Genomic DNA, 27,110 nt, shown 5'->3' with positions numbered 1-27,110 from the left:
GTTTTTGTTGGTCTATAGAATGTTAATTGTCATTTTTGTATTATAGTTTATCAACAGTATTTGTTTTAATTTGTTTACTGGTTTGCGTGCACTTAAGATTAAAAAAGAAAAGAAAAAAAAAAAAGATCGCCACCACGGCAGACCCGACGGCATTTTCATGCTTCGCGCATCATTTATTCTTACAATAATCCCACGGTTGCTGTAATAGTACATTCAACTGCTGCAGCTCTCCCGCTGGCAGCCGTACACATCACCACCACCAAACCTGCAGCGGCATCGCAGAACACGCCCTGCCACATACCCCCCTGCCCGCTTCACCCCACCCCGCGAGCAGGCGAGGGAATCGGCCCGGACCGTCGGTGCCCCATGTCCCGGCCCAGCGACGGGGAAGTGTCCACTCTGGCGGTCGCCCGCGCCTCCAGTGGAAGCACGGGAGCTGGCCTGATGGCCACCCATATGGCAAGCAGAGGCGGCGGAGCAGGAGTGGAAGTGAGCCGGGGCTCAGAGGCAGCTGGGCAGACGGCCGAAGCGGACAGCATGCCGCCCTCAGGCAGGACCCCCGCGCACCTCGACCTCCATCTCCAACTTGGCAGGTCCCGCTGGCGCGCCAGCCTCCAGCTCACCCCGAGCCGCGCGCTGTCCACCCTTACAGTGATCACCCGGTTGTTGTAACAGTAGCCTACATTAAACGGCTGCAGCCCTCCTGCTGCCAGCTGTACACATCAACACCAAAAACAACAACAGCACAAGCAACGCACAGGTTTTAAGCCGGTGAGGCATGATTGTAGATGCAATGAAGGTGAGTCCATCTCACCTGCAGCAGCATTGCAGACCACAGCCGCCATAATAATAAAGCATTTTTTATTTAATTATAAATTAATTATTTCTCCTAATTATGTCCCGGATTTTAAGTAATAAATAATACAAAAGGAAAAATCACAAAAAGCACTTAAGGTCATGAAAATTAATTGCGATTTAGCAATTCAATGAGGCATCCACCTTATTTATTGAAAAGTATCGGTATCAGTATTGGTATCGGCGATACTGGCCCGTATTTACTTGGTATCGGATCGATACCAAAATATGCAGTATCGCACACCACTAGACTGAATCACGTCTGAACCAGTCAAACTTCCAGCCAGCAGAGCCCTCCACAGAGCAGCTCAGTGTCACACTGCCCCCTGCTGGTATGACTGAACTTTGTGCTGTCAGTGTGACTCTGGGTTTACTTGCTGTTGTAGTTTACAGGAAAAAGTTCATCAGATTGTCACTTGCTTCAGGAAGAACCTTGTTATAGAAATTATCAAACTTTACACATTCATTCAGTCATTCAGCTTCTAGCACCAAACACAAAATATTTACCTGCATGTGACACATTAGACTGTCTTCATACAAAACTACACTACAGATTCTCTCTGATTTATTCTTCATCTATTCAAAGACAAATGTTGGATATACAAATTACTTTTAGATGTTTTGTGTCCTCTCTACATTTTCCTTTAATACTCTAAAGTGACACTACACTGAATGGTGTCTGTTATTCCTGTGGGAAGTCAAGGGAGTTGCATCATATTTACACCGAGCCTATTCACCCACATCAGTGTTCATTAATGTCAATCTTTATCTTTGGGATTTGGCTACAACATTAAAATAAGATAAATGAAATGAGGCCATGTTGGAGGATTTGGTTTAGCTTATATGAGGTGAAAAAGCTGAATAAAGCTGAATAAAGCTGAATAAAGGTGCAGCATATGATGCTCATTAGTTGCAAATTCTGCTGGGTTTCCCAGAATGCAACACTGGTCTACTTTTATAAAGAGATGTTTAATTCATGCAGGGAAACTGATAGATTTGTATTGTGATTGTCATTTATGCTTAGAAATATCTACTTATATATTCTTAGAGTTTTATAATTAGGTGTAGATTGGTAGAGGTTTGATCCTTAATAGTCTGCAAGCTTTGTGTGCATTCCAGAGCTCTCTGACTTTCACACCCACATGTTAGGAGCATGGGAGAGGCCATACCTTGTCTTATTGTTTTATGGTAGGATAAACGTATCTATGTCTGTTTTAGTCTAAGTGCCTTTTGTTTAGATGGACGGCTCTGGGGAGTCTTCCTGGGGTCACAGTTTGACCCCCACACACAAGGTATTCTTTGTTCACATGTATACCTATGTCATATGTTAATGAACCTATGCATATTCATGTAACCACAATAAAAGAGCAGTGTTACGGGAGAGCGGACGAGAGCAACTGGGGTCAAGCGAAGGAACGGCGCCTGTCCAGTTCTCTCCCGTGCACGTGAAACATAAAGAATGTTGCCCACTCGTGTCTTGCTTGCTGTGTTATTACATTGCCTTCAACGTTCCAGCGAATAGGTTCAAGCTACAAACCTATCATTAATTGGTCCTTCGACGCCGGATCCCTGGAGTCGACATTCACCGAGGGGAGAGGAGACACGCTGAAAGACCGACGTCAGCCAGGAAGTTCCTGTGGATTAGCTGTCTGTCTTTCCTCCTCGATGAATGACGATCGGCGGGATTCGAGGCTGTTAGTACACGCTACGCAACACCGAGTAAGTTGAAAGTCTTTGCCACTGTGTGCGGCAAAGCACGCATCCACTGTGTGCGGTTGCGTTGAAAGTCTTTGCCACTGTGTGCGGCGAAGCACGCATTCACTATGTGAGACTGAGTTGAAAGTCTTCATCACTGTGTGCGTTAAAGCGCATGATCACTGTTATGTAAGTCTTTGCCACTGAGTGCGGCAAAGCGCGCAGCCACTGTGTGAGACTGCGTTGAGACAATAGGCCTAGTTTTGTTGTTTGTGTGCGAAGATATTTTGTGTTGTTGTTGTTGTGTTTGTGTGAATGCTGCGGAGCAGGCATGGTCTGTGACACGATTGTTGTTATCATGGGTTCCCGAGCAAGTAAGACTGCCTCACAGGGAGACAACACATTTTTGCAAGAATTTACTCCCAACAGTGCGAGGTATTTATATTCTCATAACTGTCATGAGCGTAAACTAGTCACGGGAGAATCTCAAATGTTAGAAGTTTTCAGGAAAACAGCAGCCTTGGAAAGCGTGTGGAGAAGGCCAGCCCACATCAGCAGCAGTTAAGATATGCTCTGGTGAATGGCTTTCCCCCACCCCGTGCTGACACAAAATGTTTAGATGATTTCCCTGATCAACAACGGCCTGTGCTCCAGACCATTACTTTGACCAGTTGTTAACAGTAATCTGCATTAAACTTAAGGTTGCTCAAATACAGTACAATGACATATGAGATGAAGTAAAATAGGTAAATATTTTACCTAATTACGTGCATAGAGGCACTTGACCTGTTTGAAAACTGTCATCCTAATATGAGCCATTGTTGAGATATAGAGCACACCTATGTAAACAACTAGTATGCTGAACCCTGTGTGAAACAGCTGAAAACTACATGATGGAGAAGCTGAGTTGAATATGAAAATGTAAGTCTTTGCCACTGTGGGCAAAGCACGCAACCACTGTGTGAGGTTGTGTTGCTGTCTCTTCTGAGCTGATGAGCAAGCTACACATTATCAGATCAGGAGCTGGCTGAGAACTCATCAAAGAAAGGGGAAGAGAACTATGATAACTCGAGTATGTAGCGTATCCGTGAGTTCAGCTTCTTCTTTCAGATGCGCAGCAGTTTTCCTGGATCTTGATTCATATGTGTAGAGTGTTCATAGCATCAGCATCATGTTTTTGTTTATTTGCTTTGTTGGGTTGAAAACTAACTAGATAAACTTGTGATCATACTTATGGATCACCATGGCACATGTCATCAGCCATATGATTTATTTATGCAGATGGAAAAAAAAGTGAGTGTGAATGTGCCTGACGTCGCAGTGTGTGTGTGCGCTGTGTAAACGTAATTGTCACAAATTGTGAGAGCGGTGATTCTGCAGGTCACCAGCTAGTGTAAAGAAAAAAAGAGTAAAAAAGAGACAAAATCTACATTGTGGATGGAAAATAATAGGAAAAAGGTTTTGTGTTTATTAGCCAAGAACAACTACAATCTCATTTTCTGCTTTTAAGAAAGGAGAGTTCTGTGTGTTGGTTAAGCAGTGATAATAATAATGGAAATGTCTCAGTGTGTCACTTTCAGATGAAAAGCAGACCTGGATCAGTTTCCCCATGCAGCAGTCGGAATAAAGTTATAGTTGGACATCATTGGAAACATTCAGGCCAATTTCTGCAATTTCTGGCTAACTTATTTACAGCTCCATGTGTCCCTCATCCTCACAAGTGAGCTCTCACTCCTCCCTGAAGACAAGGAATGCAGTTCCAAAGAGCAATAACATGGCAGATAAAGAGACAGCAGCAAGTCCTGAGCAAAGAGTCCCAGCAAGCAGCAGCAGTGTGGACAAACGGCATCGGAAAAGAAGAGCAAACCAGCATCCTGACTGATTGGATGAATGACACTGTGTTTCCAACAAGCTGCAAAGTCACTGTGCTTGTGAAAAGGACTTTTGAGGAGAACTGAGGAGACTGTTGGAGTTTGACATTTGCCGCCTTTGGAGTAAAATGGCAAGAAGAGACAGTGGAACACAGGACAAAGCTGAAGAAGAACTGCCGACTATTGGACTGTTGAAGTGGGAGAGGACAACAGAGTGAGAGCAGGTGAGAACACAGAGGAATGCTGTTGTTTAATGTGGGAAATCAAAATTTGGATTAGCCAACCTGGGGAAAAGAAAACTGACTGCTTAAGTGGAGAATTGTGAAGGAATCTGAAACACTGCAAAAAGAAACATATACAAAATCACACACACAAGCAGAATATGCATTAACCCTACTAACACAAACAAAAGAGAGCCCATGAAGATTAGACAGCATCTTGAGCATGTGAGTCTGTTTATCACCTGGTGTGATGCAAAGACCAGTGGACTCATAGCACATTGGTTACAAAATGATCAAATAATAGCAGAGAAGTGTGTAGGAAAGGCAGCTTTAAGAACATGCCCTGCTGGAGATGCAGCTCCACAGACATTGATTAAACCTGCCTAATAACACAAACACACATGCAATGAAGATCAGCTTGTTATCTCTCATCAGTGCTAAAATAATGTAAATTTAACAGACACTTGTTATCAAATGCTGAATTTATCCAATGCTGACAGTTAACTCTCTAGGTTGCAGGACAACAGTTTAACTTTTGTGGGAAAAAAAGATTCTGGTTTGACCAACCAGTGATCAGACAATAAATTTAGTTGTTAATATAGTAAATTGGGAGATGCTTTCTGCCTGATTGATGCAGCACAAGTAATTTACTGTATGAGGGAAATTCTATTTTTGTGATGATATTTTGAACATGCATTTCTGTTGTCCTGTCATCTTAGTGGATTAATGGCTGATATGCAAATTAGTTGATGGTTCTTAGATTAATGAAAGGTGACTGAATTCTAGCACGAGTGAACGGGATGTGTTGGAGTTTGTTAGAGTGGAGACTCTAAAACACTGAGTTTCCTGTTGTGATGTGCGAGTGAATCCTGTACCCAGATACACAACTCTGAATATATAAGAACAAACTTCTTTTGTGAAATGCATGACAACATGTCACATGTTTTATGATGAAGGGGAAAAAAGGAAAACTAAATAAAATCTGTGGCCTAAAGGGGTAAAAAGTACAGTCCTGGGGATTAAAATTCATAGCTAATGAGACATGAGGCTTATGTTGTGTGTTGTGCGGCTGATGGTTGGTTTTGAATTTATCTAGCTGATGATTTTTCTTTTGTTGTGAAGTTGAGCCTGCCAATTAGTATGATGGTTTGATAAATCATGCTAATGGTATGATTTACCCTCCTGAGATGAGGAGCATGTGTCATGACTTAACGAGGCCTTTTTATTTTGATACTTTCACAGTGCACTGAAAGTTTTGTTTGATGATCTCGTTTGGAGCAGATCTGCACGATTAGAACAGAAGCGCTATACGACACGTCGAGAAAATTGTTGCAAGTGAGTTTCTCCAAAAGATTACAATGGGCTCTGGAGAAAGCCAGTTATATGGGACAATTAGAAAATAGGTCCCTACCCAAAAAAGGATTAAGCGAGATAATCCAATATAAAGTTCTTCTTTTCTTTTTGAAATGACGTCATTTTGCTGAGAAGTGGAAACTAAAGGCGACAATAAGTTCCACCGTCAGCAAAGAACGAATGAATGAATGCATGAATGAATGAGTGAGAGAAAATAAAATTGACTGACTGGTAAAAGCGGACAGAAGCTGACAGACTGACTGACATCACTGTGCGAAGTTAACCCCCACCTGACAAAGGTGCAGATGAATCTATGTGTGTTTCTTTTTACAGGAGCAGAAAGATGACAACAACATTCGAGGTTGCGTGATGATTTAACCTTTTAAATGCCACTTTCTGTGTCTGTGCATCTACCAGGGGTGTTATTCACTACCTTGTGTTGCTCACAGAGGTAACTGTGAGAAAGTGTGTATACACCTGCGCAGCGCTAACATTTCTACAGCATTACATTTCTTCATGTGAGTTGATCATGTGATTTATACCAGGATAGCTGGTTGATGTTTTCTACAACAGGATTTTTGGATTCATGTGTGAAGAAAACTGTGTTTACAGGTTATGAGTTGGTGATGCTGTTACGCTGTGTTGTTGGGGAAATGTGAAGGTTACTTTGACGATGTGAATAACATGTGAGACATTTCCTGTGTTGAAACTAGTGTTACTTCTTTCCACAGCTATGGATGGCTAACTTTATGGTCTTTTTATAGCACCTCTGGAACCTGTCAACTTGTACCTGACCACCAAGATTATCCATGTGTGTTGCTAATGTTTGTTTTTCTAAGAGTGCATGTAGAGGATTCAGCAGAGACGGACAAGTAACATGAGAAAGCAACTAAGAGATGCAGTGTTTATGGAATAGTTTAATATGGGGCTCATTAGCTGGCCACTACTGAGCTCCTAGTGTTAAATACATGGAGTGACTTTGCTTAAGGGAAGTCACCGATTACATTAATGTTAACTGAGCACATGGGATGATCCATGTCTGAGGCAAATTATGGTAATAATTGTAGTTTACTGATTTGAGAAAACCTGCACATGATACTTGTCCTGTTGATGCTTTATTACTCTTATAATACAATTGTTTATAAGTGTGGAGTTTGATTTCACTTCCAGATCTTGTTTTCCAGGCCATGATGGTGTGTATGATGGCTCCAGGCGGTGCCAGATGTTGAGCACACTTACTGTGCAAAACACACTAACATCTTTTATTGCAGGGTTATGGAGCTACTCCGGAGGAGATGCCCTGATGTTGCCTGGGACATGATCTAGCTAACCTTTTCCTTTTCGACAGGAATCTGGTTTTGATGAGTTGACTCATGGGAGTGTCCATGCGTCAAGAGGAGGGGTCCAGAATTACATGAAATTATCTTTTCTATGTTTTCTAAACTATGTTTTTTAAGATTGTTGCAGTGATTTGTGTGATTAACAGTTCATTTACGGGTATTAAACCTATGCAAGTGGTGCATCTATGTTCAGATGAGGCTTTGATGGTCCATAAATGAAGCTCACTGAACTAAAGAATGTGGTTTGATGATGATTGACATGCTTTAGGAGTTTTTCCTCCTAGCAAGGAAATACAGGTGCAGCAGTTAAAGTATTGCTGAAAGGAATCTCCTGAGAAATCTTCAGAGGCCCAGTGAGAAACAAGAACCATCCCAGGCATAGCTGACAGTCCAGGCAGTGGTTGAGGTCAAAGGTCGAGCTGGGTGGGGCCCATCATGGGATCAGATTTTGGAGCCACAGCAAGAACCACGAAGCTGCATTGGAATGAGAGCTGTGCCAAGGGGGCTTTCCAGAGGCCAACAGAGGAGATTGTGGACGACAGATGGGCACCTGAAGGATGAGGGGAGCGTGCCAAGCTCCACCGACAGCGCAGGGGGAGTTCAAGGATGACATCACGATTCTGTGAGAAGCACAGGAGCCAGAAGCGATGGTGGTGATGTCAGCAGTTTCCTATGAACATCACCTAATGCTGTGTCACTGTACTGTGTATACGATGGCACACTGAAGACTGCTGGGATCATAACAGCAGTAAGATAACTGAATCCAACACCCTTTCCACAGAGGGTTTTCCTGCAGAGGATGGACAATGGAGGAGTCATAAATATCCCCCACAGGACAGGCCTGAAGTGAGGTGATGGGGGTTGGCAGAGGCCATAAAACTAGAGTGCTGAAGAGGTCTGCAGCTTTCAAGATAGCTGAGACCCATGTTGACAAACAACAAACTCAACTGGTATGTTTGAATGTCTATTCTACATACATTTGGACTCTGGTCCTATGAACAGTGATGGAAACAACTGGAAGACACATTTGTGACGCCCTGCAGAACTTAAACCACTCTGCAGAGAGACGTGTGATTTACATGTCTTGCGGAGGAGCACCACCGAGCTGGGATGTTTTTGAAAATGTTAATTTCTCTTTTGACCGTTAACTATTCATCTGTTTGCTTGTAGGATGCAGGTTACCATTGGATGAGATTAATAAGAACTTGGATAACTGCTAATATATTTGTCAAACTGTGTACGTTTACATATGCTGAGTATAAAAATGTTTGCATTGACACTGTCAGACATGACGTGATCATAACTGGGTACTTTTCTAGCATAATTGCCAAAAGGGGGGAAATGATAGATTTGTATTGTGATTGTCATTTATGCTTAGAAATATCTACTTATATATTCTTAGAGTTTTATAATTAGGTGTAGATTGGTAGAGGTTTGATCCTTAATAGTCTGCAAGCTTTGTGTGCATTCCAGAGCTCTCTGACTTTCACACCCACATGTTAGGAGCATGGGAGAGGCCATACCTTGTCTTATTGTTTTATGGTAGGATAAACGTATCTATGTCTGTTTTAGTCTAAGTGCCTTTTGTTTAGATGGACGGCTCTGGGGAGTCTTCCTGGGGTCACAGTTTGACCCCCACACACAAGGTATTCTTTGTTCACATGTATACCTATGTCATATGTTAATGAACCTATGCATATTCATGTAACCACAATAAAAGAGCAGTGTTACGGGAGAGCGGACGAGAGCAACTGGGGTCAAGCGAAGGAACGGCGCCTGTCCAGTTCTCTCCCGTGCACGTGAAACATAAAGAATGTTGCCTACTCGTGTCTTGCTTGCTGTGTAATCACATTGCCTTCAACGTTCCAGCGAATAGGTTCAAGCTACAAACCTATCAGAAACACAAAGCCTTAATGCAAGAAACATGATGAAAATCTAAACATGAGTGATAAAAGCTTTTCTTTAATAAAAACATTTGTCAGCAGTTTTTAAAAACGAATCTGCATCCACAGTAAAATTAAACGGCTTCTTTCTTTGGCTCCACCAAATTTCATAAACTGTGTCTTGGTATTTGTATCCTCACTGAAAGACAGACTGAAGAACTGCTGGTATCACTGCTGTGTTTGTCCTCTCTGCTCTCACTGTGGCTCTGTGACACAGGTGATCTGTCTTACTTGAAAACTACACTACAGATGCACCTGATTTATTATTTATTCATTAAAACTGTCATCGCCTTTCATTCCCCTTTAAATGAGTTATTTCAGAGTCACAGTGCACTCAGCTGTTTGTCTGTTTGCACAGTGAGTTTCTTGGAGGGTCTGAATTGTTTCTTGATGTTGAGTTTAAACAGACGTAGAAATGAAAACAGAAAACTTCAGTTTGAATTGTAGAGCAGCTTACATGAAACTGTCAGTGTGAAGGCATTACTCCATCCTGTTAAGAGATAGTCACTGCTACCCCGACATCTGTAGTCTCCACTGTGGGACACTGAAACTCTGCTGATCCTGTATTCACTGGATGTTGGAGGGCTGTTTGTGTTGGGTGCTGTCCATTCATATTTCCACACCTTTCCTTCACCTCCCTGAATCTCACATCTGAGAGTGATTGTCTCACCAGTGAATATCTGAGACCAGCTGTGCTGCAGTTTCACATCGATCCTGTTGGAAACTTTCCAAAGTAAAATTTCTCAGTTAGGTCACAAAGGGAATGAACATTTTGATCATCCCTGTAGCTGAATCTCCTCCTGCTGGCTGATTGAAAATGGAAAAGAAAAATATTTTCTATAAAAAGGCCGATTAACAAGAATCAGAAGTTTGCAGCTTGAAATCCTAACAGAACAAAAACAGATGCAGAAATCTGAAATGAATGTTTTATGTTCACCTTTCTGTTCAGATCAATAACTTTAAAACAGCTGAACTCATTTCAAGCATTTATCCACTGATTCAAATACATAAAAGGGGATGAAGTGGTTTCCAGTAACAAGGAAAGGTGAGCAAACACTGCATTAATGAAAACATTCACTATTATTTCCATATTTATTTTCAGAATGGAGCTCAAGGTGATGATCATTTATATGAAAAAGTCATTTATGGCCCCACCTGTCAGGTCATTTATGGGGGATAATAAAAGTAACATAATTTTATACCAAATCACAATCATGCAGTGGTGAAGGCTGGGAGCCTGATACCCAGAACGGAGATGTCGGAGTGGGAAACTGGATGTTTTCACCTGACTGACTCTAAATCTACTGACAGGAAAGGCCAAGCCCTGACCTGGTGCCCCTCCCCTGAAACATAGCTGTGTTTATCACCTTATGATGACATTGTTCAGGTGGAGGGATGCGGTAAATAAATATGAATTATTTTCAGAAAGAAAGTTAAAGTAAAACTTTCATTACCTTGGCTAAGATTGGTCATTTATACATGTGAATTTCACACATTATTTGCACCATTATTGTATCAATGAAATGTTTAAAGAATTCATTGCTTCACAGGTTGTGACCATGTCTTAGCTTATCAGGAGCTTTGCCATGTCTGAGTGTCTGTGTGCAGTCAATGAAACCTGTGACCAGTTTTCTACCAGGACTGAGTCACTAACACCAGTACAGAGGTCTGATCACCCAGTAACTGCAAAATATACAGAAAACACACGTGCTGCTCACATCTGTAGTACATACCTGAAAATAGCAAACCACACACGTGTCAGTCATTATTATTAATATTATTATTATTATTATTACTATTATTATTATTATTATTATTATTATCATTATGAGAAACAGTTTTATTAGCCCTTATTAAATGCTTGACAGGTCCATAAATTACTTTCAGATTAAATGTTTAAACTCACCAGTTTCCTGAATGATGACTGGATCACTTTGTGCTATGAGTGAAGTTTTGTCTGTTCTCCATCCTCTGCATTGGTATTTTCCTCCTTTAGAGATCCTGATCACTTTATCTGATCCAACAGCTTCTGTGGACTTCACTGCAGATGAGGTTTCTCTGACCCACTCATATTTTAAGTCAGCAGAGTGCTTCACATCACAGGTCAGTGTCACACTGCCCCCTGCTGGTATGGTTGTGCTGTCTGCTGTTACAGTGACCTTCACTCCATGTCCTGTAATAAAGAAATAAAAAAACAATAACAAAACGAAAAAACATTTGATGTAAATTAAAGTGAAAAAATATCACAACACAACTAAAAGTTAGTGGAGTTACATATTAGAGAACTTCTAATTTCAAGTTTTACCATAAAAACATCAATTGTGAGAATATTTGATGAATCTAAAGAGGATATAAGTCTGGAGTGTGTCGTGATCCTGGTTCTGACTTTGTGTTTCTGAGTCTTTTGAGGTTGAATTTTTTGTTTGTTCATGTTTGCAGTTTGTTTGTTTTTTTAAAGATCTCTATTTATTTTTGAGCATTTTTAGAGCCTTTAGTTCTTCTTATAATTTAGTCTCAGAGTTTCATTTGTTCCATCAGTGTTTCCTGTCTCATCCTCCTGTGTCAGTTCCCATTTGTTAACTTTATTACTGTGTCTGTTTCCCTGTTCAGTTATTAATCTACACTTCCTGTTTTATTGTGGTAATTTTAATGTAACATTTTATTTAGGTGGTCATTTGTTTCTTGTGTCTTATGTTGAGTTTTACTTCCCTCTCGCTGGTGTTTTAACATATTCAGGACTATTCATGGTGCCATAGATTCGCCTCATCCTAAGAGCATCATTCTGACTTGTGGTAGTTTAAGTTGTTCTGTTCCTCCAAACATCCTCCTTTAATTTTATTTCACCACAGATCTTCTCCATCGTTATGAATCTGTTGTATTCAGAGTAACTTTGTTGAAATTCTTCCTCCACACCTTTAGCTGAAATATTATCACACAGTTCTACAGTGAAAATGTTTTTGATGGCATATCAAAGAAAAACACTAACACTCGTCTGAAGACAGGTTTATAATCTCACTCAATATTTAAAACAAACAAACAGATTACAGTGTAATCTGTTTGTTTGTGTGTGTGTGTGTGTGTGTGTGTGTGTGTGTGTGTGTGTGTAATTCCTCATCTTTCATCACATTACAGGATGAAGAAGTTTGATGTTTTCTTTTCTGCACAGTTCAGATCAATAACTTTAATCAGCTGTATTAGGTTCAATGATTTATCCACTAATTAAATACAAAACGTAGAACAAAATTTTCGGAGACAATTTAAAGGTCACAAACGCTGCATTAAGAGATTTCACATATTTAAAAATAATTATTCGTTGTAGAGAAAAGATGAGGTCACATCATTCACTTTTTACATGACCAGTTTTTTAGAGTGAGTTTTCTCAAACTTTGAAGGACCCAAACTGTTTTAATCCAGATTAAAATGTTAAACTCACCAGTTTTCTGAATGATGACTGGATCACTTTCTTCTGTGATTGAATTTGTCCCTTTACGGCCTCTGCAGGTGTAGATGCCGCCTTCAGAGGTCACAAGTTCTCTCTTTGATTCACCAGCTACTGTGGTCTTCTGATTAGAGTCAAAACGGGGTTCTCTGAACCACTCATATTCAAAGTCAGCAGAGTGTTTTACATCACAGGTCAGTGTCACACTGCCCCCTGCTGGTATGGTTAATCTGTCTGCTGTCAGAGTGGCCTTCACTCCAAGTTCTGTCATTTAGAAAAAGATCAAAAGTATAAAATTGATGCTCTGAATGTTTGATGCAAATTTTAAATAATGTGAGTCATCTGTTGGAGTTGGAGTTGCAGCCACACAATTCAACACACTGAACATCTACAGAGACTTTGGAGTGACGTGTTAGACAGCTTCCAATCAAAACACCAAATGAGGGATGAAGGTAACAAACTCTATGCTGAGCTCAGAGCAGCATTTGGTTACCATGTTTGATATTGGATTTTCCTTTAATTTGTCATCAGTGTTTTATAACTCCAAGAGGTAATCAAAAAAAATCCCACTATATAATCCAGCATACATGCCAACAACATAACTCAGTGAGATAATCTGCACTACACACACTGTTGATATTTTCAGATCAGATAAACATGAAAAGAAAATCCACATGTATGAAGCCACAGCTCTTCAGTAAATATACAGTTTGTATCGTGGGTGTGTGTTTGAGTGCTCACACACTTAACATGGTTATATTAACATTTTAACCAATAATCTCAATGAAATGTTTGGTTTATGATACAAAATATAACACAGAGGACGTCATTTAGAAAAACACAGGAGAAGCTAAATACTAGTTAAGAACAACACATATGATATAAATAAAAGAAAAACTATTTCTCACCTTCATAGTTTCCATGGATGACTGTACTCAGCACTGAAATAATGAAACATCATCAGACATTATACAACTGACAAAATCACAATAAATATATAAACTGAGGCTTTTTAAAGGTAAATCTTCAGATTGCACAGTTATTACTCATCACCTAATTTATGTGTTTCAATCAGCTGTCAAACAGGCTGGAAACATGACGAAATCTTTAAAAAAAACATTAAAACTCAAACAATGTTTAAAAAGTGTGAACAGTAAATGTAATGTATGCAACAGTTTAAACAGTCACTAGTCTGCTGTGTTGAAGCTGTCAGGTAAACAGGTTAAAGCAGTGATACACTGTAATTGTCACCAGTGAGAAACATTTTCCTTCATCGCTGCCATTCAAACAGTAAAGGTGTGTATTGTACTCACAGAATAACCCCAGCAAACAGAGCAAAGAGTGCCCCATCCTCACGTCCAGCCCTGCACGCTGATCTGCATCTAATCTCAAAGTGTTCGACTTTGCATTGATAATAAATGCAGAACAAAGAGAAGCTGCACTTAATGTAGATAAGACCAGAGTTTATATTCAGCTCCTCCTTCTATCACCTCTCTGTGCTTCCTTCCTTTTACACCAACCTCAAACAGCTCCTGTAGCTTTGACCACAGCAGTTGTGTGACGTGTTCACATTTCCTGTCCACTGCAAACATTTAAGCTTCTTTCCTGTTTTGTGTTCCTACCTTTCTCTGTGATATACAAAGGTGCTCTGTTGCTTAGCGACACACGTTGCAGGTCATAGTTTTGTCTTTATTGTCGTGTCCTGTGGATCTTGATCCTGCTGGAGTTTTCTTCTTCTGCAGACTGAGAGTCATCTTCTCAGCCAGCATTTTGATATATTCATGGTGTCATAGATTCGCCTCATCTTAAGAGCACCGTTCTGACTTGTGGTTGTAAAAGCAGCAATAATAATTACACCCTTGTTTCCCACATAGTTCAACAGAACAAACATTCCTGACAAACTAAGGCCGTATCTCTGTAGTGGACAACTCCACACAAACACAGCAGAGCTCACAGGATTAATACAACAATCACTGCACACACACGAAATAGTCTCTGTAAACTCAAATGTGCAGGCGATGTGTGTGTATAATTGTTACAAAAAGGAGCTTTAAGTTTGGAAAACACACACGCACACACACACACACACACACACACACACACACACACAGCTGGTACAGGCAGCTCAGGGTGACACACTTGTTCTCCATCCTCATTTACCTGCACATAAAAGGACCGACTCGTCATCCTTTTTCATTCTTTTTCACATTAATAACTATAAACAGTAAATTAGCAATCAAAGCACAATTTACACATCAAGGTGTTATTTATAGTAAAATGAAGGGCTTCAATGAAAAAATTGGTCAGTAAATATTTTCTCATGTTTTAAGAAGCGTTGAGAACAACAAACCAGAACGCTGATCTTTTAAAACTCTGAGCTCTGTATTCTGCCTGTTTAACGTCTCACAGTCTCCTCATCATCTGCCTGTGCTGTCAGCTATCAGGGCTAAAGCATGTGATCTGGAAGGCAGCTCATATCTAGCTTTAATTGTTCTTCCTCAGTTTAGTTCTGCAGGCTGATGGAAAAAATGAAGTCACTGTTTTTTCTAAGTGCAGAGATGGTAGAGAAAAGCTGCAGCTATGTCATCACTAACAGTTATACCACACACAAATATTAACACAGTATTTCCCACAGTGTGTGGAACATAAAACCTTTCTTAAACACTGAGCAAAAATATGAAGAAATGTAATTTTGTTTTCAGTTATTAGCTTTGAATAAATTAACTTTGGTGCAAATAATGGTTTCATTTACAGATTTTCTGTCAGTGAAGAACGATGATGTTGAATTTACTAAATAATCTCTTTCTTTAGCGAGAGACTGTTTTATATAGATAAATGAATATTTACAGCATGTTCATGCAGAGACTCTTTTCTGCTTTTCAGCATGAGAACAACTTTTCACAGCTTCTCTTGATGCCCACATACTCTGTCATCACCACAATGATGCTACTTTTGTCTGTTTTAACAGTGTTGAGATACTTAATGTAGCATTGATAATTATCACTGTTATTCCAGTACAGGCACATCATATAAACATGTGTCATGCAGACAGGTCAAATTTCCACTGTGCTCTTTGTCTGCGTTCCTTGTTAACCAGTGTGTGTGTGTGTGTGTGTGTGTATGTAGATTTAGTGTGTATGGATGCATGTGTATTTTTACATGTGCTTGCATGCACATGTCTATATTTATAGATACTTATAGATATCTATCACTTATATAGTAATAGTAGCAGCAGAATAGTTGAAATGTATTACTTGCATATTTCCACAACCCTCTATCCATAACACATACTGTGCATGTGTGTACATAGAACCTCAGCTACCGTTGTATATAGTGTATCATCTTAGTTATTTTGTATTTCTTGACTTTATATTCTTTATAATCTTTATATTCTTATATTCTATCCTTTGTATTCTTCTGCTGTCTGTACCTGAGCTTTTGTAACGCACAAATTTCTCTGCCGTGGGATCAATAAAGTCTTATCTTAACTCTCTACTGTGAGCTGATAACATGAAACACAACATCTGCTACACTGAAGACTTCAGGCTGAAACCACAGGCTGCATTTCCTCTGTTCATGGTGGCTCAACCAGAAACCATGAGGCCTGTCAGTGGATAAAAATAAGCCTGTGGGAGAATAGATGGTGACCACCAACAGTCTTTCACACACATGTAGGCCAGTCAGAAGAGTAAAGACGTTATCGTTTGCAGTTTAATTTTGTAATACTCTCTGATATTGCCTCTTGAATAAAACATAATGAATGCATTTCTGTGCAGATCTGAATTTATTAGATTTTCCTTTCAGTGCTTTTCAGTCTCGGTCGTTGTGTCCTTGGGCAAGACACTTCACCTACCGCCTATTGGTGTTGGCCAGAAGGGCCGATGGCGCAATATGGCAGCCTCGTTTCTGTCAGTCTGCCCCAGGGCAGCTGTGGCTACAACTGTAGCTTGCCTCCACCAGTGTGTGAATGTGTGGATGACTGGGTGTGTAAAGCGCTTTGGGGTCCCTAGGCGGGACTAGTAAAAGCACTATACAAATACAGGCCATTTACCATTAAAAGTTTTACATCACAAATAAATAACATTTTCCATTTGCAAAGAATTTCAAGAGTTTTATTCAAAAAGGCAAACAGGTCAAAAACAGCCTGCCCTGCTGATCAACGACATTAAATGTTATCAGATCTTTCACTGAGGTTATTACATTTGACTGTGCACAGTGTATTCAGACACATGATGGCAGTGCTGAGAAGTAAAACAGAAATGGGGCTGTAACAGTAGCACAATAATCACACTCAGGGTCAACAAACAAAACCTTTCAACTGTGATTCAGTCATTCAGCTAATTTCAAACACTTTAATGAACTGAATTATTGCTGATCAAATAACAAAAATACACTAATGTAGTGATCAAAAACACACAGACACTAAGGCCTTGATCCTATAGGGTAATATTTTAACTGGCAGGATGTTTGTACGAGTGTAGTCATACAAACTTTCAGTTAGTTATAAGTCCAGGATAATCGAGACAGCAGGTCTGTATCAGCAAATCTTTGTACAGTTTTATTATTAAAAGCATTTGCAATAAAATCACAGTGGAAGGCCACCAATGACCCCTCGGTACCTTTAATGGTGCAACATGCCAGCAATGTCACCTGATAACTCAGTCTCACCAGCAGGAAGCTCACAGGTTCTTTTTTTAACTATAGTGTTTCCCAAAGGGAATAATTGGGACCACTGCAAACAAATTAGAACAAAATACTAGACACAGCAAATCAGTGCATCATAAACACTTACGCAAGGCCGATTCCTATGATCTGTTAGTCCCCACTCAGGGATTGCATATTACTTGGCTAATATTGCACCTGGCCCAGTTGACATAAAGACAAACTGAATAAAGAAAGAATCAGTTTTAAAATAAAATACGACCCTTACTCTAAAACAAACTAGAGAGTGAGACAACAAAACAGTGATACAATCACATGTGCAGCCTAGCATACCTGACAGTGTGAAACACTACAGCCAAATACCTTCAGCTAACTGCTTGCTTGCTGTGCAACATCATTAATGTCCTCTTAATCATTACTAAACAACAACAACAACAACAGAATGCAATAAACATCAAATACATCAAAGTTAATTAAATATATAACTTAAAAAACATTCAGTGTAGACCTTGAATCTCTGCTGAAGGACAGTATGATCACTTAAATGCAACCAGATCTTCTCAGCATAATATGTTCACACTCCAAATATTTGTAAATCCAAATCTTCCAAAACCACAACCAGAGTCCACATTCTCACATCAGAACAAAGGAGAGAAGAAGAAGAGCACCTGCCTCTACTTCCTTTTTGATCCCTCCCTTTGATCCCCTGGGTCCTAAAGCCATTACACTAATAACAGCAATAATTACAATAAGCAATAATACTAATAACACTTCAAACATGTTAGTAAACGAAATTATTGCTGATCAAATGACATAAAAATACACTAATAACAGTAAGCTGTGAAGAGCTGTAAAAAGTTCACTTCTTCTTTTTCATTAGTGGCTGAGAACCAGTATAAAGTTGTATTACTGCCACCTACACAGCTGGAATGGTAACAGCAGACTCCAAATACTGTTTGTCTTTCAGCCTCAGAGTCGCTGCAGAATTTCTGTTTCCTTTAAAAACTCTAAAGTCCTCTCACACCACCATTATTGACCCCTGCAAAAAAAAAACGTTTAACTTTCCATTTTTCTAATGTTTTTTTCTTCTTTCAGTTCATTTAATTCCCACATGTGCTGGTTTGGAGATGAATCTAATGTCCTTTTTCTCCAGCAGGTGAGGATGCAGCAAGAGTGCTTCATAGAGTAAATCTGTTTGAAGTGTAACTATATAAGCTAGGAGCACTTAAACTGCATCTGAATAAATCACAACAAACTGTTCTTCAGGCTTTTTTGTGCAGAATGAGAATTATGTAAATGGCGTCATGACAAGCATGTATATCCTGACCTTTGACCTCTACCCTGAGGGTGTAGTTGGGCTGTGGGACTTTGATGCCATGTTAGGGTCCAGTTATATCAGGGAAAAGTCACTGTGAGTCAGTAAAAGTGGCTTTTTTCTAAAGTAATGCTGTTCATCCCTAGATCAGATTTTCAGATACTTTTACGATCAATGCCAAGAAACACTGAAGCTGTTCTGGAGGCACATGATGCACACACACCTCACTGACACACTTTTCCTTTCATTTGTCATCTGTTTATGATGGCACTTTCAGAATAAAGGTGTTGTGTCAGCAGCCTAAGATTTTATGTCTGACACAATGATGAAATGATGAAATCAACCATGTGAGACAATATTTTGCTTTTTTATACATTACATTTATTAACACTCATCACTTGTATATTTGTGAAGGTCTTTGGAGTATTGGGAGTCAGATTTAAGTAAAAATCTGTAAGTAATCTGGAACTCCACATATGTGTTCCTGTATATTGTTAAAACATATCACTCCCATTGAACCCATTGGGACCCATTGAACTGCACATCCTATTGACCAATATCACTCCTCCCAGTGGATGGAAAAATTCTCGCAAACATTTTAGCTCGGCGACTAGAATCGATCATGCCTTCAATTATTTCAGAGGATCAGACGGGATTTATAAGGGGAAGACGCTCACATTCCAACATAAGAAGACTTCTCGGTGTCATCCTCTCTTCAACATCTTCTAACATTCCAGAAGCCATAATATCTCTTGACGCCGAGAAGGCCTTCGATAGTGTAGAGTGGGCCTATCTCCTCTTTTCCCTAAGACAGTTTGGTTTTAATAATAATTTTGTCTCATGGGTCAAACTCCTCTGCTCCTCTCCGTGTGCCTCTGTCTGCACAAATAATCAAAGCTCCATTCTCACTCTTTCAGGGAACAAGACAGGGGTGCCCATTATCCCCGTTACTATTTGCATCAGCGATTGAACCACTCTCAGCAGCTTTAAAGATGGTGGAAGGATTCGGAGTGATTGATAGTTGGGATATAAAACATTAGGTGTCCCTTTATGCAGATGATTTGCTTCTCTATGTTAATGATCCTTTATCAAATATCCCTCGCATTTGGCAGTATTAGACTCCTTTGGACGCCTATCTGGATACAAGCTTAACATTTCCAAAAGTGAATACTTCCTTATTAACCAAATGGCTGCAGACATACCTACATCAACTACACCCTTTAAAATAGCCAACTCAGGGTTCAAATATCTCTGCATTGCAATTACACCATCTCTGCGAACAATGTGAGAACAGAATCTTACTAACAACAAAGGTTAAGTCTGATCTACAAAGATGGAACTACTTACCGCTGTCCCGAGCTGGTAGGATTCAAAGTATAAAAAGTGAACGTATTACCAAGATATCTAAATGTTTTTCAGTGTTTGCCCATTTATCTTCCTAAATCATTTTTTACAGCTGTAAATGAAGCTATTTCACTTTTCATTTGGGCCGGCAAACGTCCAAGGGCTAGTCGCTCGCTTCTCTATAGGGATAGAGCAGGATTAGTGCTGCCCAATCTAATTAGTTATTATTGGGCATCCAACATGCATAAAATATTATCGTGGTGCACGTCCTCTCAAACCAATTGGTGCCAGAGCGAAGAGGCCTCCTGATCCTCGTTGTTATGTGCTTTAGCATGCGATGCCTTACAGTCACCCTCATTAAGCTTATCTTCCAACCCAGTTGTTGCTGGAACATTTTTCGATCAATTTGTTTCTCGCTTTAATCTGATTCTCTTCGCTATTTCCAGCTGCAACATTTTGCAAAAAAAAACACTCAACTTCATTCCCACATATCCCAACTCCCACCAGAATAGACTTGGTTCTTAAAGCTAATACCCTGTTAAAGGTCCACATCGCTTACCTTTACAAACTAGTTTCTCCACCCACTTAATCTTTTTCCATAGTGCTGAGATGAAATGGGAATCAGAACTCCACATGAGCTTCTCTGAGTCGTTCTCCTAAAAGTGGAGAAGATAAAATTTTCCCTCAGAGGCTCGTCTGATAGAGTCGTTGTTCACTGGAAACCATTGCTTAAATACTTAAAACTACCAGCTAGAGAAATCTCTTTGTAGTCTATTATATGACTGTGCACAAACTCTTCTGTTTCTACCAGCAGTTGCTGTCCCATCTCAAAAGATTACTTCATTTAAGATACTCTAGTATTTACTCGGAATGAGGAGCAAGTAGCCATTAATGTTAATATTAATTTACAAGGATTAGCACTAGCACCTTGCTGGTTTTTTAATTAATTTTTTTTTTTTTAAGTGTGTGGGTTAACACATCTTTCTGTAGTATATTTACTTTCCAATTACCAGGGGAGGGGGAGGGTTGGGGGGAGATCATCCTTTCTGTATGTACCTTTATATTTTATAACTGTCTGGTATTTGATAAATAAAAGTTACAACATATCACATCATTGTTGCATTTATAATTGATTAAATACATCATAAAACATGCTGTTACTTTTGCATTTACCGCTTAATTAAATCAACAGGAACACAGGACTGCATTCAGACCATATAACATCAGAACGTGATTAAAAATGAGATTTTATTGGAAACTAAAATAACTGAAGGTCAACAAATTAGTTACAAATGGTGACAGGACAAAAAAGTCACCAGTGTGCTTGTTGCTCTCCTACTTTATAAGACAAGTGCATGATTGATAGTGAAGAGGGAAACCCATCTACAGCACATACAGTTGAGTTATTAGAGCACATGATCAGCAGTGTTTATGGTGATTTTGCAGAGGAAAATGCCAAGCTAGCTCGACCCAGCTGGTTAAGTATACACCTGACTGAGCAGGACCCTGACCTGTGCCCTCCTCCTGACAGTATCTCACCTTACTGTGACTAAAGAATGAGACTCTGCAGGGTCAAAGAGATGTTTTGTTTCTGTATTGTTCTCTGTTGAACCTGTCTGGATTTTTAGCTCTGATATTTGTGTCATATTAATAAATTCTTGTGTGAACAGTTAATGCTCAAAAGTGAGTGTTATGGAAAATTATAATACTGCTACTTCTCTGAGTCGTGCTGATTTACCACATGTACAAGTTCTCTTTTCCTTTGACTGCATCCTGTGACAGCAGCACACAGAGAGCTTCTCTCTGTAAATGTTCTGCTTCAGTCCTCTGTGTCAGATACATGCAGACTGCTGTCATGCTCTGTACTTAGTGACCACTTTGCAAATCATACTCACATCTGTTTATTTCAGGTTTCCATGACAACGCTGATGCAAACTGTTTACGTGTTTGTGTTGTTAGTTTGTGGATAATCTCATACAGAAAAAAAAAATCAAACATAAACATTAAAAGTTAAACTTTAAAAAGATTTTACTTTTTCCCTTCTAACAATAAATGAATAAAAAGATCAGAGACAAAATAGATACATAAAACACATGTATTCATATATTCAAATGTATTCACTGCCCATCATATATTTCTTATTTATATAATGTATGAAATCTTTAGACAAACACAGTTAAAGTTTGTGTTGGTCCCATATCAGTATTTACTTGTGAAACACTGCAAACACTGACTTTAAGTTGTGCTGTCAGATACTAAAGATCACATATTTCACACTTTGTTCTCACCACTGTTGGAACATGTTAGATACATTCAAGGTTTATTACAAAATCTTTAAGAAATATAACTGAATATAGAGAGCATGAATATTAAATAGGAATACACCTACATTTGTTTTATACTAAACTGTATGATATAATGATTTAATATTGTAACTGTACATAAACCTGAGCATGTCTGATATTTGGGGAGCAGAGGAGCAAGAGTGGCTTCATAAAAAGCTTCTTCTTGGCTTTGCTGCTACAGCTCTCCTCACTGACCTGTAAGACAAGCACAAAAAGACAAAGTGATTTCCAACAAGTAAAGATATTATGAGCTGAAGACATTTAATAATGTGAAGAATAAATCAGCCTGCATGGCAGCAGAATTACTGAGAGAGCTTCCTGATGTGACTTCAGAATAAACTGCTGCATCAGCTGCAGGACTTGATTTTCCTGTGAATGAAGAGAAGATCATTGAAAACAATAATATCATTAACCAGGAGGAAACTTCATGTCTCCACTAATGCAAAGATAAACGAGTATGATAGATTTTATTAACCAACTAATGAATACATAAATATAAATATTAAAATAAACAGATTTACATTTTAAGAGCAGATAAACATGTTGAACAATATTCAGTGGAGATGATGGCAGACTTTGCTCACCTTTGTTTTTCTTGGCTTTTTCTTTTTTGGGCTGTTTGACCTCAGCATACATCAGACTGTCCTCTAAAAGAGACGTCAGAGCTCAGGACACATTTGTTCAGCACAGATATGATGACAAGAACATTACTACAGAGTAAAAACATGAGAGAAACTATTTAGTTTGGGGACATATAGATGGACAATACCATACTGTACAATAACAATATCATTCTGTATATGAAGCAGACAAACTTACACTAAACTCTGAACGGCCCTCGATGTGTATAAGATTCAACTCTGCTGATGTGTAGTGGTCGTATGTAGTAGCTAAGCTTGGTAAGTGAATAACTAAACTCCATGTTGACCTATAATTACCTGCAATATAATGATGTGATGACACATTCAAGTACAAACACTGAATGAGACTGTTGTGACTGTACCTGCAGCTCCCGTCTTCACCTCAGAGTAAACAGCACTCTGCTCTGGTTTATGATGCTTCCCTGTTAAGATGATCAGATACATGAAAATAATTAAAACATTTTAAACACTTTAAAAATGTTCCAGGCTTTTATTTCTACACTGAGTGTTTTGTGTACTCACTCTTCTTTTCAAAGTTTTGAAGTGTAATAAGAGAGTATGTGATGTCTCGCGGTTCATCTGCTGAAATATAAAAATGTTTGTAAACACATCACATGCAGTTAGTCTCAATCAAAAGCTTCTTGCATCTCTAGCTGCTCTGAGCTTTTCTAAATATAAACTGTACCAGTTCCAGTGTCTTCCTCTTGTGTGATGGATTCATAGAGGTTAGCATCACCTTCATGAAAATGAAAAGAAACCAGAGTCAGAGTTTCATTTTAATGTCATCAGTCAAAGAAAGATTTTTATTAGTCGTGTTTAAGTCAAATCCAGGACTATCAGATATTTTCAGAGCATGAACCCATCATGGTGTTACTGTTTGTGTTGTTCTGATATGAAACAATAACATTTGTGGATTCTTTCAGTCGAGTTAAAGATACAATCAGGTTGTAAAATCCTGTTTGTTTCTGATCTTTTGTGCATGTAGTCAGTTGGTTATTTGGATGTTTGTCCAACTGGATTTTGATAAATGTTCTTTGAAAAACTGCTGAGCACAAACTGAACCTAAGAAATGTTCCTGTTAATGGAGACTGAATGAAAAGTCAATATTAATAATGATAATAAAGATCGGTTTAAGTGCTGACCAGGATGAAGAGAGTTGTATCCATGAGTTTCATTCTGGTTGACTCCATGATTTGTGGAGGAGCCCGGACTGTGACTCTCAGACTGGATCCACCTAAAATATGAAATAAACACAATAAACTCAAAAGTAACTGATGTTTGTTTAAAATAATAATAAAAAGTATTTTACCAACCTGGTGAAGCAGGAATCTGTGAAAGAGACAAATGTTATTACACATGTTTGTGATGTGAATTGTTCCATAAGAGTTCACATATATGTGTAAATAATTAAAGTCCATGTAATAAATAAACTCTGTAATACAGCATGAAAAGAAGAGGCTCTTACACTTGGACTGTCTGCAGCGATACAACAAGAGCAGGAGAATAATAATGAGAGAGACTCCACAAACCAGTCCAACAATCAACCACACAGGAGATGAAGAGCTGTCAGCTCCTGACACAGTTACTGTAACAACAAACAATAAATCTTAATTATATTTTAAATTTCATAAGATCAGTTTATAAAAATTCTCTTGAAAAAGATCCAGTTCATCTGTTTCCCTCAACTAGAAATCACTTTGAATCAACTCCTGCTGTGTTTAAATGATTTGACTCCCCACAATGAACACAAAATGTTGACTTCAGTAAATCTGCTTTACAAACTTTTACTATATAAATATGTCAAACATGTGAAATCTTAATATAAAAAACACAAAAACTGATGTTTACATTGAGATTTTCTGTTTCCTGTCAGAAACTGTCAGCATGACTCTGCTCTGTGGTTTCATGTTGTGACTCCTGTTCTACACTACTTGCAGTGTTACTTGTAGAATTGTTACAGAACTAATTGTGAATTTATTTTGATTTGGAGATTTGCTGAAAGTGGTTGTTTCACATTCATAATCCCACCTAGTCTCCCCTCCTTGGATCACATTCCTGACACTAGACTCCACATTTTACATGACTATTCATGTTCATCATTTCCAATAAGAACAGTATTACAATGCCAAAGAGGTTACCATGAGATATATGCTGTTTGGCCTTCGTGGTAATCTGCAGTCCTCAATCATCAATCTGTTCAACATTGTTGCTGAATCCAAACTCACCAGTTGTGTTAATGTGAACTTCTTGGCTGTCCTCTGTGTAGTAAACTGGGTTTCCTCTTCCTCCTCTGCACCTGTAGAGTCCTTCCTGTGAGACACTGATTTGTCCATTTGAGTGGAAAACTGCATCTTGTGTGGTCAGGGCTTCAGAGTAATTTCCATCTCTGTACCAGTAGTATTTCCATCCAGATGATGATGATGATGAGTTCACAGAGCAGGTCAGGGTCACACTGCCCCCTACTGGAACAGCTGTGTTATCAGCTCTCAGTTTCGGCTTTGGTTTATCTGCAGTTCAGTTTAGAAAATGAACAAAAGTCAATGACTGAATCAGAACATTTTAAATAATTAGACAGAAATGGATGGATGATATCAGCAAACTGTGCACTCTGTACCACTCTCATACCCATTTTGATCAGCACTGTGAATTTTCATATTTACTTTGCTGTATTTTTTTTAAAGTATACGTTTTAAATGCTATACTTAATTTAAAGCATTACTGATAAGTTTACTTATAAGCAATCAACAGATGACTATAAAAGTTAAACATTTCCAGATCTTTAAGTTATCCAAATCCTAATGACTGAGCAGGATTGTGTAATGAACATTTCTGAATTTGAAAACTTAAAAAAAAATAGAGAAAAAATAAAAAAGTGTTCTCACACTAATGCACTCCAAGACGAAGTCATTAGGTTCTTTTCATTGTTGTGATACAGATGCATACACACATTAAAATCCCTCAGTGTAATATGTCTGAGTGATATCTGAGGATAAATCTCAATAATCTGAATGAATAACATACCAGCACAGACCAGCGTCCAATACAATGAGGCCATATTTCAGTCTGCAGTTCAGTTTTCATTCAGTGAAAAAAGACACAGAATGTGTTGCTCATGAGACCAGACTCTTTAATCACTTTGCACAAACCTGAACCCTCCATATATGCAGCAAAATACAGAAGAGCAATCACAGTATTTAATGTTTCTTAGTGGATGTGGTGGAGCAGCTGAGACAGATTCAGCATTTGTTCTGCATTTCATCTTTCATGTATTAGAGCTGCACAGCAGAGAAGTTACTCTCATATGTTTTGTTCTCTTCACTGTGAATAAAAAGCTGCTGTTCAGGTTTTTGTTGTTGGAATAAAAACTAAACATTTTACTGACCAACATGAAAGACAGTTATAAAGCTGTAAGAAAGAAGAAGTGCTTTTTCCTTATTTAGATACTCTGGATGAAAGATCTTACATGATACAGTCAGTGTGATGATATCACTCCACTCTGAGAAGAAATAGTCCCTTCTGCCCCGGCAGCTGTATCCTCCACTGTCAGACTCAGTAGCTCTGATGATTCTGTGTTCATTGGATGTTGGAGGTGTGTTTAACTTGGCTGCTCTCCATTCATACGTCCACTGAGCTCCTTCACCTCCCTGAATCTCACATCTGACAGTGACTGTCTCACCGCTGTATATCTGAGTCCAGGATGGCTGCAGGGTCACAGTGGGCTTACTGGGAACTGTTCACAGAAAATATCCAGTTAGAGACAAATAGAAACATGAAGATAAAAAAGACTGAATAAATTCTTCTATTTGTCTGTAGTTGTCTCTCATCTCAGGGTTAATAAACTCACAGTTGTTGAATAAAATTGTTAGCACAGAACACAAAATCACCTCTCTCAGCTTGGCAGAAATAAAATAATTAAACTCACGAGTTTCTGTAACTGTGACGTCACTGCTGTCCTCTGTGTAGTAAACTGGATCTCCTCTCCCTCCTCTGCAGTGGTACAGACCTCCTTGTGAGACACTAATAACTCTGTTTGCTTCATTTCCTCTCATGAGCTGAGCTTTAGAAGAGACTGAATCACGTCTGAAC

At 39.0% G+C, this 27,110-nt stretch overlaps 1 protein-coding gene across 1 annotated transcript; it reads right to left on the bottom strand.

Annotated features, from left to right (window-relative positions):
* Positions 1-314: 314 nt before the first annotated feature.
* On the bottom strand, positions 315-27,096 carry LOC112845302 (titin-like). The gene is made up of 4 exons (XM_025904740.1): positions 26,947-27,096; positions 26,488-26,754; positions 1,115-1,232; positions 315-645 (listed from the first exon to the last, which is right to left on the bottom strand). The coding sequence occupies exons 1-4, from the start codon at positions 27,071-27,073 to the stop codon at positions 315-317; spliced, it is 843 nt and encodes a 280-aa protein (XP_025760525.1). The 5' UTR covers positions 27,074-27,096.
* Positions 27,097-27,110: the final 14 nt, after the last annotated feature.

This window comes from Oreochromis niloticus, linkage group LG3, assembly GCF_001858045.2.
Source record: "Oreochromis niloticus isolate F11D_XX linkage group LG3, O_niloticus_UMD_NMBU, whole genome shotgun sequence".
NCBI lineage: Eukaryota > Metazoa > Chordata > Actinopteri > Cichliformes > Cichlidae > Oreochromis > Oreochromis niloticus.
The sequence above is the reverse complement of the archived record's forward strand: the minus strand, read 5'-3'. Positions and strand labels throughout refer to the sequence as shown.